Consider the following 13,384-nt stretch of genomic DNA (forward strand, 5'->3'; position numbering starts at 1 on the left):
CTGGCCGTTAGTCCTGGTTTGGCCACCGTTTGAGCTGCTTCACCACGCTTTGACCACGATCGTTTTCGCACAATATTGTCGTATGTGACCCATTTCTTATCCCCAGTCACCATCCGTTTAAGAAATGGGTCGATTTCATTCCGTTTGGCCAAGGCTTCGCAGATGGAAATTCGATCCATTATGTTTTTTGGTGATAATTGGTGTGGCACCCAAACATCGAGCTTCTTTTTGAATCCAGCTTTGCGCAAATGGTTTAAAACTGTTTTATGGTCGATCTTTAGCTCTTGGGCGATGCTACGACTACTAACATGCCGGTCAACTTCGATTATTTCTGTGATTTTATCGACATTTTCGACGACGGGCCTGCCTGTACGAGGTGCATCTTTAACATCAAAAATGTCTGAACGGAATCGACGAAACCAAAATTGCACGTAATTAGCTGTTACAGTATTGGCACCATAAACACCATTCACAATTTCAGCGGCCTGGCTTGCATTTTCGCCTTTATCAAAGAAAAACTGTAAAATGTACCGAATTTTCTCTTTGTTGACTTCCATTGTTAACACCCTGTAACTCACAACTGAATGGAACAAACAAAAAACAGCAAAAGAATTTTTTTAGTGTGAAATGTCACCTTGACAACAAGTATAAACTTGAAATTGTTTGATCGATACTTTACGAGATATCGATCACTACAGCCATCTACCGAGAAAATAATGGATTTCTTTTTCCCCAACCTAATATTTTGAATGAGAATGCCCATCTGGATTAACAAAACTTTTCTGAATGATTCACGACATGATGGTGATATGGTTTCCTACAATCGCTATAGATTACTGAACCAAGACCAATATAATCTTTAATAAATAGCAGTAATATTTCTGCATTATAGGATAGAAATGGTATAACAAACATTTTTTTTTTTATATGAGATGCAAATCTAGCATCCTATATGATTTTAAGAATTGAAAATTTCAATTCAAAAAACTCACATGTAAAAATAATTTACATGAGAATTTCATACATGTGTATATATATATATACATGCACGTTTATTCCTGCACAACATCCTGGGAATGGCTCGTATCGGCCTTGTTTCATTCTTAGTTTAAACATTTTTTTGTCTGACGTTTTATACTATCAAACGTACTGTCCTATAATAAGTCGTCATGCGTATGTTGTGTAAATTATTTACATTATAAAATGATACTTGACTTTCTCGACTGAGAGATACAAATAATTATATCTCAGTTTACAAACGTTTTTCGTTAATAATTTTTTAATCAACAATAATCGTCGGCTAAACCTTCCCATAAACTTGATAACATATGTCAACATTGTTAAGATCAAAATGATTTCTATAACTACAGTTAATTACCTACAGTTTTTAGTAATATAATTTATTTGTTTAATTACCTACAGGTTTTAGTAATATAGTTTATTTGTCTTTACCATTGTAAATATTTGATTAATTAAGTTTTCAAGAAATATACACAGTTTATATGCCGGAGTTACCTTACATATATGGGCAAATCTATCGTAGATTTAACTTTTTATAAAAATTTATTTTTTTTTTCAAATGTGCACATACATCTTATATTGACTAACATGTCTGAAATAGGTGGTTCAAAACCACCAATCTACACGCGTTAATAGTTTTAAGTAAATAGCGCAAAGTTTACCTGATGGAAATCGACTTAATTTCTTTCTAGTTTTACAATCCAATCCTGTTTAAATTACGCACTCTTAACGTCATAACTAATAAAATTGGGTTTGAAAATTGTGGATTGCCACATGGATTCCGTGGTAAATTATGGTATAAGGAGGAGTTTACAGTTAATATGAACTGAACAAATTTTTCTCGGTATATGTGTCAAAATGATTTGTGAATTTTTCAATGAATTTACGCTTTTGAAGGCAATCTTTGATACTTTGGTATGTTTCATTTTTGATGCAATTTTCAACAACGTTTTAAATTTTTTGTTTCTGTGTTTGCTACAACTTCAGTAACTTTAGTCAATTAACTTAACGGCGCGTATGTAATATTGTTAACTTTACGAAAATTAATATTTTGCAAAAATGAAGGGACAAGTTTTTCAGCGGCTACTATGTTTTACGGTTACATGGCACATGATCGACCTCCAGGGAAAAGATGTATGAATGCAAGAACTAACTTTTTCATTTATTACAAAAGCGTTCTACAGTGTGTCCCAAAAATTTTGACCAAGACGAAATATGAAGGTAGATTGCGTCAATCTGAACAGAAAAGTTGTATACCATTTTGCACTATTCGCAATAGTGAGTAGTTACCCAGATAGCCAACTGAATGCAAGTTGTTGGCAACTTGCCACAAATATTATTCATATGTTTTCAGCAATGTAACAAAAGGGTGTATCCTCTTTTCAGTATGTTCTTGCCAACAACAGTTTTCAAAATATAATAACAGCAAGTTCTCATCAACTCATCGGCAATAAACTTATATTATTTGTCTCAACTTATGAATAAAAATTATTGCTCATATATTGCTCACATATTGCTGACTCACATGTCCTAAACATTGGCTACAACAATTGATTGATAATAAAACTCAGCATATTGATACTGAATTGACAAAAACATATTCGTTGCGTTAAATAAAAACAACACAACAGCAATTGGCGAGCAACTTAATTAATACAATGATTTGCTTTATATTGAGTTTTCACATTTGGCTATCTGGGTAATTAATAAACGTGACCCACTGAGCACGCGGGAAGAGATAGTCCAAAATCTGTAGGTGTATACGCTTATCAGCTGTAAAGAAAAACGGCTTACTTCATGCAGTGTCTTAGCAAGAGACGGAGTAAACAAGCAAACGCGACGTGTGACGTGTGGCGTGTGACAGCTTTTTGCAATTAGCTGCTATTAAGCGGTACAGAGAAAGCAGCAAGGAATAAGAAAGTTTCTTGCTCGCAATCATGTGATTCTTACGGCGGTGTAAAGGGCCGTCTTCAATGGGAGTAGATAGTATAGAGTAAGAAGTAAGGTTCTTGGAGTTATTTCATTTTTGTCTATATAAGTAATTATTTTGCGTTTTTTGACACGCGTCTTTTATTGGCTAGTAAGGCAGTAGGCAGTGCGAAATAGGAATTGCCCATTTCGTTATTTCCGTTTTTCACTGAAAAATAGTTTACTCTTTACTTCTACAGCCTTACTACCTTTATTGTAGACTAGCCATAACGCAGTGAACAGCGGCAAGCAACACAGAAAAAATGTGTAATACAGAAAACTAAGACAGACATTTACTCGTAATTAATAGTAATATAAATAGTAAATTGGAGTAAGGTCATCGACGAGCAAGTTAAAGGTGTTGAAAAACTATAATTATCAAAGAACGGATCGTTATTATATATATTAACAATTTAAACAAACGTTTTGACTCTTTACTTGAGTCATCTTCAGTGTTTGATATAAAATAAAATGATATATAAAATAAATACGCTATAAGAGTTCTGTAGATACAGATGAAAAAGATGTTGTGCAGTCTCAGTGTAAATTTCATCCTCGAGTGTCTTAGGTGAGATGAAGAATCTGTCTGCAAGTGTCTAAGTTGAAACACACCATCATCACAAATAATACATGTAAAACACAATTTACTTACAAGTAGAAGTTTTGATCGAACACTGAACAGAACGGAAAGACAAACGGTTTATATACATATGAGTTCCTACTCTCTCAGCAAAGTCAAAATGATAAAAGCGTTACGTTCATTTATTCTGTCAAGTAAATTAAAATATGAGTCATCTAATAAATCAGTGTCATTAATTAAATTTAAACCGTGAGTTTGTCCCTTTATATGTATGGTCTCTGAAATTAATCTTTTGTAAAAATTTGGTTCATGGTCTAAAATACGAGCATTAGCCCAATTAAAAGAGTGGTTGTAGTCAATTCTATGTTTAGAAATTACAGAAAGTTCTTCTTTTCCCTTGTCACCTCTAATAGCAGATGTTGTCTTGCAAGACATTGAAAACAAAGCCTTATACAATTTTAACAAGCTTGTTCCTTTTTATTTTCGTTATGTAGATGACATTGTCTTAGCAGCTCCATCTAATAATGTTAATGAGATTACTGATTATTTTAATACGTTTCATGACAGGATAAATTTCACTATCGAGATGGAGGATAATCGTTCCATAAATTTCCTAGATCTGTCTATTAACGTGGTTGATGACAGATTAAAAATTAAAACATATTTCCATCTCCCGTTTTCAACGATTTTGAAATTGTGTGCGATATTATTACTATTATTAATATTATTAATATTATTATTAATATTATTATTAATATTATTATTAATATTATTATTAATATTATTATTAATATGTTAGTTTATAGAAGTCTCAATAAATTGAATCGATTTATCAAAAATAGCAAAAATCCTGTAGATATTGAACGAAAAAACGTAGTTTATAAGTTCCAATGTAATTATTGCGATGCTTTGTACGTGAGCCAGACTATGAGACAAATCAAGAGGGGTTCCGAACACAAAAATCAAATTAATCGCCGCGTGGAGAATGTTTCTGTAGTTACACAGCATAGAATTGACACGGACCACAATTTCAATTGGCAAAATGTCAAAGTTTTGGACACAGAATCTTCTTTTTTCAAGAGATCCGTTTCCGAGATGATACACATCAAATTGCAACGCAATTAACATCATGTCGGACACGGACAAGCTGAAACCATATTTTTTATTCTTGGAAAATTACTAGGCAACTTGTACTAGTCTTTGTTCGGTTAAAGCGTTACGGCGAGAGAGAGACCGTTACATGTATTTTGAACATGGAGAGAGCCGCTCAGTCTGTCAGTTTCATTTAAAGAGAATGTTTTGCGTCCTCTTGCGTAATACTGATGGTTACGTGACTGCTACTTCCGCCTCTCTTTTTCTTATACTGAATATTTATGTAGCGTATCTTTTCTTATCCATATTCTTTATGATCTTGAATAGATCATGATTTTTTTGTAAGTTTTTATTAAAACACTGAAGAAGATTCCATAGTAAATCAAACTGTTTGGTAAAACTTTTTTAAAATCTTTGAATTAAAAAAGAATTGTACCCGAACATTTGGTGTTAGCTTGCTTATTGCCATTTTCCTATCTCTTTTTATTTGAAAATTGATAAAATTCAATTATTACAATTTGATTAAGACAGTATCTTTGAAAAAATAAATTCTTTGTATGTGATCTCTTTCTAAAAATTGTTGCACACAATGATAATGGAACGAGTGCAACGCATTGAAACGTAAAGTGTGCGATGCACTGTGTTCTGCAAAAATCCTAATTCGCGTGCAACAATACGCACGCTGGTCCCAGAATCCTCATCAAATACGTTGAGAATCCTGTTTTCGTCTCTAAGACGTAACTGCGGTGCACCAACTGCCTCGAAATTGTGCACTAACACCCACTTTTACGCAATTTTTGCACCACACGCAAAATTGTTCGTCTCAACGGATGCGCGCGTCCTGAAAATCATTCCGCGTAAAGTCTGGTCGTGGCATTCGCGTTTCCACCCGTACATCACTATCATGTCGGTATATTCTGCAGGAGTGTGCTTTATGATGATTGAATTCTTTATTTTTTTGCGAGGGGGGAGCAGCCCCTCCCCTTGCGAGGGGACGCAGCCCCCTCTGCTTACAACACAAACAAAACGTACACGGTGTCAAAAAATAAGAGTTCATTTATGATAATTCTTTTGTTTATAATTTTTTAACAAACAACGAGCTAAAATCTTTAGATTGTTGTTCAGGGAGGTGCCCTTGACAACATATGTCAAAATCGTTGACCTCCGAAGGTGTTCCGTTTTTCTGAATATTTACCAAACAAAGTGCCAATATTTCTCGAAAATGTGCAGGCTCCTCTTCGCGTGCAGGCAAATTTAATTTATCAGCACGACGGAGCTTCTGCGCACTTTCCTCGACAAGTTCGCAAAACATTAAACGCGCGTTATCCGGAAAGATAGATAAGTTGTAGTGGCCCAATCACCTGGCCGGCATGGTCGCCGAATTTAAATGTATTAGATTATTGTTTATAGAAACACATCAAAACTTTGGTAGAATATCGGCGTAATGGTACAAAAAATGAAGTACGTGAAGCCATCGTTGCGGCTTTTGGTACCATTACGCCAGAAATGGCGCACCATGCAACGCACAACATTGTTAAAAAAGCCGAACTGTGTATACAAGAAGAAGAAACGGCACTTTGAACAGTTTTTGCCTTAAATAATGAGAGGATTAGGCCTCCTGGGGAATCCACTTTAAAAAAACCGCACCGTGCTATCTACCGTAAGATGGTAAAAAAATGATAGCGTTCTCATTTCCTTCTGTTATAAAAAAACAGATATTATTAGTAATTAGACGAAAAGATGTTTTTCTTATTTTTTTGTATCAAAATAAGGAACTAATAATATCTTTTTTATATCACACGCCGTTTGCTGCGCGCGCCGTGTATATCGCCGTGAGAATAAACTGATCGCGGAAAGCAGTCTTCTTACTTCTCCGCTGCTTGCTTGCGTATCGCCGAATATTGGCTGCTTGCAAGAAGCTGAATCACGCCGCGCTTGCTTATTTATTCCGCCCCGCTTTGCTAGGACATTGCATGAAGTAAGACACCTTTCTTCACAGCTGATAAGCGTACGTCTACAGAGTTCAAACCGAACAGAGTTCGAACAGATTGCTTCCCGCGCGCTCATTGGCTCACATTTAGTAATTAACTAGTCAATAACTATTGTAAATTTTGCAAAATGATATATAACTTTTCTATACAGATTAACAAAATCTACCCTTACACTTTGACTCAGTCAAAATTTTTTGGATACCCTGTATATAAAGATCCGCGACTGTCATTTTGTACGTGGCTGCACGCTTATGTTTCTTTATTAAAAAATAGTTAATTATTGCAAATCTCGCAAAATAATACAGGACTTTTTGACTTAGAATAATCCTGTTCTTTTGCCTACAAGCGGTTTTTATCAGACAAACTGTATATCCTTTTCAGTGTGTTTGATAATTAGTGTAAAATCTCTTTTAGGCAGATAAAAAAAGTAAAAATGAGTCAAAAAGTCCTCAACCATTTTTTGCTATTACATATAATAATATTACATATAATTATTACATATAATAAAGGAGTAATTATTAAATAAATCAAGCCAATCAGTGCCGACCTCTAGCCAAACGCACGTCAGTGAACTACGCGTGGTTCACTGACGTGCGTTCGGTTAAAAGTTGGCGCTGATTGGCTTGATTTATTCAATAAGTACTCTTTTATTAGTATAAGTACTCTTTATAAGTACTCTTTTATTATACGTGATTTAAAAAAATGGTTCAGGACTTTTTGACTCAGTTTTACTCCTTCTATCTGGTTACAAGAGATTTTACACTAATTGTCGGACACCCTGTATATACAGAGTGTTCCGCAACTCACGACCGTAATTTAAATGTAATGATTCTTGAGACAATTTTAAGATAAAACTTTTAATATCATAGTATCGAGGCTAATAGGTTTTGAATTAGAAGCGTTTAAAAGTGACTTATTAAATGGCTTATATTTCGCGCACTTAGGTATGACGCACTGTGCCGTGTTCTTATATCTTGATAGTTAGATAAGTACAGAAATTATATCAAAAAAATTTTGTCATTAAGTCATATTTTAATACATATAATTAATAAAGTTCGTATGTTAATAAAATCGCGGTTTCATTAAATTCTTACAAACTTTTAATTATAAAATCGTATAATAATTTAATATAAAAGCTCGTTTTTGACGAGCTGTCAATACGTTAGCGCTATTAGTTTCATACTGTAACTTTGACAGCTCGTCAAAAACGTTACAATTAAAAGTTTGTAAAGATGTGATAAAACTATTTTTATTTACGTAAATGTACATACATACATACTGATATATATACATGTGTGTGTGTGTGTGTGTGTGTATTGTCGCACTTTCGCCACGTTTTCGCGCCCCGCGAATGGAAGGAAACTCAGTGAATAAGGATAAAAGACTTTAGTCGCGTGGGTAAAAATTATCTATATATATATATACAGGGTGTCCCAGAATTGCCGTACAATCTCTCGTAGGCAGGTAGAAGAAGTAAAACTGAGTCGAAAAGTCCTAAACTATTTTTTTCTATTATTTATAATAAAAGAGTAATTATTGAGTAAATCAGGCCAATCAGCGCAGACCTTTAGCCAGGCACACGTCAGTGAGCGCTCACACACACCAGGCACGCGGCTCACTGACGTGCGCCTGGCTAAAGGTCTGCGCTGATTGGCCTGATTTACTCAATAATTACTCTTTTATTATAAATAATAGAAAAAAATGATTCAGGACTTTTTGACTCAGTTTTACTCCTTCTACCTGCCTACAAGAGATTGTACGGCAATTCTGGGACACCCTGTATATCACATCACAAAGCGGTTTACTTGAGGGCAATTAAATATCACTTATCTTTGCACTTAATAATCAACATATATAAATTTATTATTCTTAACACAAGAAAAAAACACTCATTCGTTACATAGTCAAGTCTCTCTCTCTCTCTTCGACCGATCTCCTCAACGGTCTCTTAACGACTCTCGTTGTGTAATTGGCAAGTATTTCCAAAATCATGCACGATACAATAACATGTGTTCCTAGAGATGGCGCGATACGACCTTTCTCAAGGGAATTACACTAATAAACAGTCGAAAGCATTAGCTACAAGGCAATACATATCAAGCCATTCGGCAAAGTCGAAATATTTAAACAGAATTCTCTTTCAGGCGCGTACAAGACTTTATTCGCGAACTGTGTACAGAGAGCGGCGAAACGCGCGTGTAATTTCCGAGCCGCCGACAAGTCTTTCCGTTGGCTCCGATTCTCGCACCAATCTGTAGCTTGAACTCCAACGTAAACAAACCCGATCTTCTTTCGAACAAATGCATCTGCGGCGATCGATCGTAGATCAAGCATCCTTCTCATACACCGTATGACAATACATGACGCATCTCGCAACAATATATATACATATAAAGGCGTTTTTGAAACACTGCTTACAAACCTTTTTTAGTTGAGATTTTCTTGAGTTATGAGCAGTGTTTCTACTTTGAGGGAAAATTTTCTATTTTGGAGAATTTTTGAAATTTAAAGGGAAAAAGTGGGAAAAAAGAAAACTGAGAGCAACGATCGAGAAAACAATAAAGAATATATAGAATGAGTTCCGATATTCATTGCCAGTACTAAAAATCTTTACTTCACTTCACATGTACTATAGATTTCCAGTATTGACAGTAAATATTGGAACGCATGTATTGATATTCTCATTACTAAATTTTTTTTTAATGTAATTAGTGTAAGAATAGCCAATTAGGCTAACTTATTAGTTGATAGCACCATTTGATTGGCTGTTATAAATATATTTTTACACCTAAAAAACTCGATTAGTAAGCATTAGTGTACATACCTAGTAGTTCAAGGCAATCTAATATTAAATATCTGTGAATAAGAATCACACACAACAATAAAAACACTAGAGGTACGTTCGAATAATACGCTGTCATCGCTGTTTATTTTATCATTCTATTTTATTGTACATTAACTAAAGATAAATAAGGCAACAGCGCTGGCTTTCCGTGCCGGAGATTCCAAGTTCAATTCCTGGCCGAAGAGTTTTTTTCAATATTTTAAAATTAGTTAGGGGAGTATATAGGGTATCTTATAAATATGATGCAAATATAGCATCCTATATGAATTTAAGACTTGAAATTTCAATTTGAAAATCACTTATAAAAATTTACACAAACGTATATGTATACTGTGACCGTTAATTTTTACTCGATGTCTAGAGTGACTGTAGACTATTCTTTCAAACGGCACAAAACGTCATGTCTCGCGGGATCTCAATGCTAACGCAAAATTTCCTGAAGTTAGGGGCCAGATACGCCGGGGCGTATCACCGAATTCCTCAAATAATTCTGTTAATTAACCGCAGGACGTGATGGCCGCAAAAAGTGCATCGGTTAGTGCAGATAATTTTTCATAACGGAGAGGCGGAGTTCGTGTACGGGATACATTAGGAAAAAGAGCGAACCAGCAGGTTTAACTAGAAAGTAACAACTTTATTTCGAGATACTGTCTCGCGATATTCGCCGCGGTACAATTCTGAGAATCGAGACGTGTCGGAACGTCGGTTTAACGCGAGAGTTAATACTTAAGAGGATGCTGAACCGTCCTGTTTTACCCTCATTTCGTATTTAGAATTTTTTGTGAAAACTAGGAATCGGAATAAAAAATGCTTCTCCAGAAATAAAGAAAATATTGTATAGAATGGGATAAAGCATAAAAATTTAAGAAAAACAAAAAAAGTTTATAGACTGTTATTACAGAAACTATATTTTTACTTTATATGCAAAATTGGCCATATAAATCCAAATAAAAATACCTTTAACCTAAACTAGAAACATAGACGAATATTTTGAGTGCTTCAAAAAAGATTTTGAAGCTTTGTGAGACAAGAAAAATTTCAAATACACTTAGTACAATTTTAGCAGAAGCGTCAGAGAGAAACATAAGTCGAAAAGTCCTGAACCATTTTTTTCTATTATTTATAATAAAAGAGTAATTATTGAGTAATCAGGCTAATCAGCGCCGACCTTTAGCCAGGCGCACGTCAGTGAACTGCGCGGAGTGCTTACACACACCAGGCGCGTGGCTCACTGACGTGCGCCTGGCTAAAGGTTGGCGCTGATTGGCCTGATTTACTCAATAATTACTCTTTTATTATAAATAATAGAAAAAAATGGTTCAGGACTTTTTGACTTGGGTTTATTCCTTCTACCTGCCTACGAGAGATTGTACGGCAATTCTGGGACACCCTGTATATATATATATATATATATGTATACAGAGTGGAAAAAAAGTACCAGAACACCTGAATTTTTTTTGGATAAAGCAACGTTCGAAATGAATGATAACGCCAATAAATAATGCTAATATCGGCAATACTCTAATACTCAACCATTATAAGTCACAAAGTACTTAATAAAAATAAATTTTATTTCAGTGTTTTGGAAAGTTCTTGAGCTAGGCTATAAGAATCTGTACTACAAAGTAGGAAGTTGTGTTTAAAAAAATCGATATAACCTTGACGGCGCAATCTAAAGTCACATTAATACAATCATTAAATAGAATTTTTTAGACCATCTTACTTTTGTCTGAAAAACTTTCTGTAAAACTTATATGTTCTGAGATATTCAGGTGTTCCGGTACTTTTTGTTCACCTTGTATATACATGTATGTATGTATGCATGTATGTATGTATGTATGTATGTATGTATGTATGTATGTATGTATGTATGTATGTATGTATGTATATTTATTGCTTCATTCTAATACAGAATTTTATGTATATATATATATGTGTGTTGTGTGTGTGTGTGTCAGGCTAAGAAGATTTTCGCAAAAGAAGTACCTTGTGGCAACATACCTTATCACAGCCGTTACATTGCACCTGCTGGATCAAAACTTTTGGCTTATCTAAATGAAGTGATTCCTCAACCAAAACCGCGTAGTCCGAAATGGGTGAGCACATCTGTACCACGCAACAAGTGGTCCACCGCTGCCGCTAAATTATCTTCTGCTGAGTATCACACTAACAATCTCTTAAGTCCTGTATTATTCGAAGAAACCGCTCGTCTAATTCCGAAAGACGCAGTGTGCATCGAGATCGCACCTCACGGTCTCTTGCAAGCTATCCTGAGACGATCTCTCGGCTCAGATGTCATAAACATCCCACTTACTCAACGCGGTCATAGAGACAATACTGAGGTTGTTCTGCAAGCGATAGGAAAGCTCTATAACACCGGATTACAACCAGATATTGCAAATCTCTATCCTCTTGTTGAATTTCCAGTCAGCCGTGGTACTCCAATGATCTCCCCTTCCGTAAGGTATGTATGATTACTGTTCATCTACATTTCATTTGATTGCATAAGAAAGTATTATTTGAATTTTATATTTTATTAGTATTTTTTTATTTGAATTTTATATTTTATTAGTATTTCTTTATTTGTGTAGTTAATCACAAAAGTAAGTTTCTGTAAAATTAAAGATATATTTTTATATTAAAATAACTTTTATATTAAATAAAAATTTCCCACGTAGCACAGCAGCGCGTGCAAAGCGCTTTGAAAACGCTGTTGAGAACGCACTTCTCAAAAGTGCTGTCAGTTACGCACTCTTTTTGCAGATGAATAATTTGATTGGGTTCGATTCACAATGTTCCAAAAATAATTTCTAAACTTTAAAAGTTGCTTGAAAACGTATAATTCGCTCTGAAAAATACTTAAAAATATCTGCTTCAATTATGCGCATAAAAAGCGCTTTAAATGCGCAAAGTCTTTAGCCGGCGTTTGTATAATCCGTTCTTATATTATTTATAATCGTTTTAAGTACCATTTTAAGGTTTAAAATGCCATCAATCAATTATTAGAGCTGTATTAGCATCTTAAAACATTATTATACATATCTTAATTAAATACATATCTTTTGCTACGTTGTTACAAAAATCCTACAATTTTTGTTTGAAACATAAACGCTTTGTTTTCAAAATGTATTATATAAAATAAAACACTTTGTGTGTATAACATTTTTACTATATACTTATTATTATATAACAACAATGACATATATATATAATTTCCTTAAAACAGCGCATTATAAGCGCACACGATCAGCGCACAATAAATGCAGTTTTATAGCACTTAAGAAGATGCTGAACCGTCCTGTTATACCGACGGGATATGTCATTTTAGTAGATCGGACTAATCTCATTATTTACTGTATCAAATGAAAAACGCTTTTCCAGAAGTAAAGAACGTATAAAGAAACACTTATTGGTTTGGTGCTTTTTGGTCTAAAAAGTACATTGGTCAAAAGTTACATTGTCCTATTATCACTTGATCATATTTTGCTATTTTGAAACAATTTCTAAGCATTGTATAAATATACAGGCACCAGAGCGATAAGCGAATGATATAAAAGAATATAATGGAACAATCAGAATGTGATTTTATTGGCTAGTTTACGAGAATAGTTAGTTCTCCTAATGAAGCACATACGATAGTAAGCAGGATACGCACACAGTTGCGTACAGTGCGGAGCACCATATCGTGCGCCGTGAGGAGAAGTAGTTCTCCTCCGGCCGCCTCCTACTATTACGCGCCAGCGGCCCGAGATTTAGTCCATATATCGGCACGGTTACCGATGATACATACCGACGCGGTTACCAATAATACCGACAGGCATATGTTATCATAAAACTATCGTGAACATTGAAAAGAGTAACTCTGCATTAAAAGTGACTTCAATAATT

General features: G+C 34.6%; 1 protein-coding gene across 1 annotated transcript in view; it reads left to right on the top strand.

The window, feature by feature from the left end:
- LOC109861120 (fatty acid synthase-like) overlaps positions 1 to 13,384 on the top strand; it is a 39,737-nt gene that overhangs the window by 17,131 nt on the left and 9,222 nt on the right. The window contains exons 2-3 of the mRNA XM_020440637.1: positions 11,075 to 11,121; positions 11,455 to 11,960. Coding sequence (XP_020296226.1) covers positions 11,075 to 11,121; positions 11,455 to 11,960 — 553 coding nt within the window. The remainder of the gene's footprint in view (positions 1 to 11,074; positions 11,122 to 11,454; positions 11,961 to 13,384) is intronic.

Source organism: Pseudomyrmex gracilis, unplaced genomic scaffold (genome assembly GCF_002006095.1).
Source record: "Pseudomyrmex gracilis isolate BER0280 unplaced genomic scaffold, ASM200609v1 scaffold_588, whole genome shotgun sequence".
NCBI lineage: Eukaryota > Metazoa > Arthropoda > Insecta > Hymenoptera > Formicidae > Pseudomyrmex > Pseudomyrmex gracilis.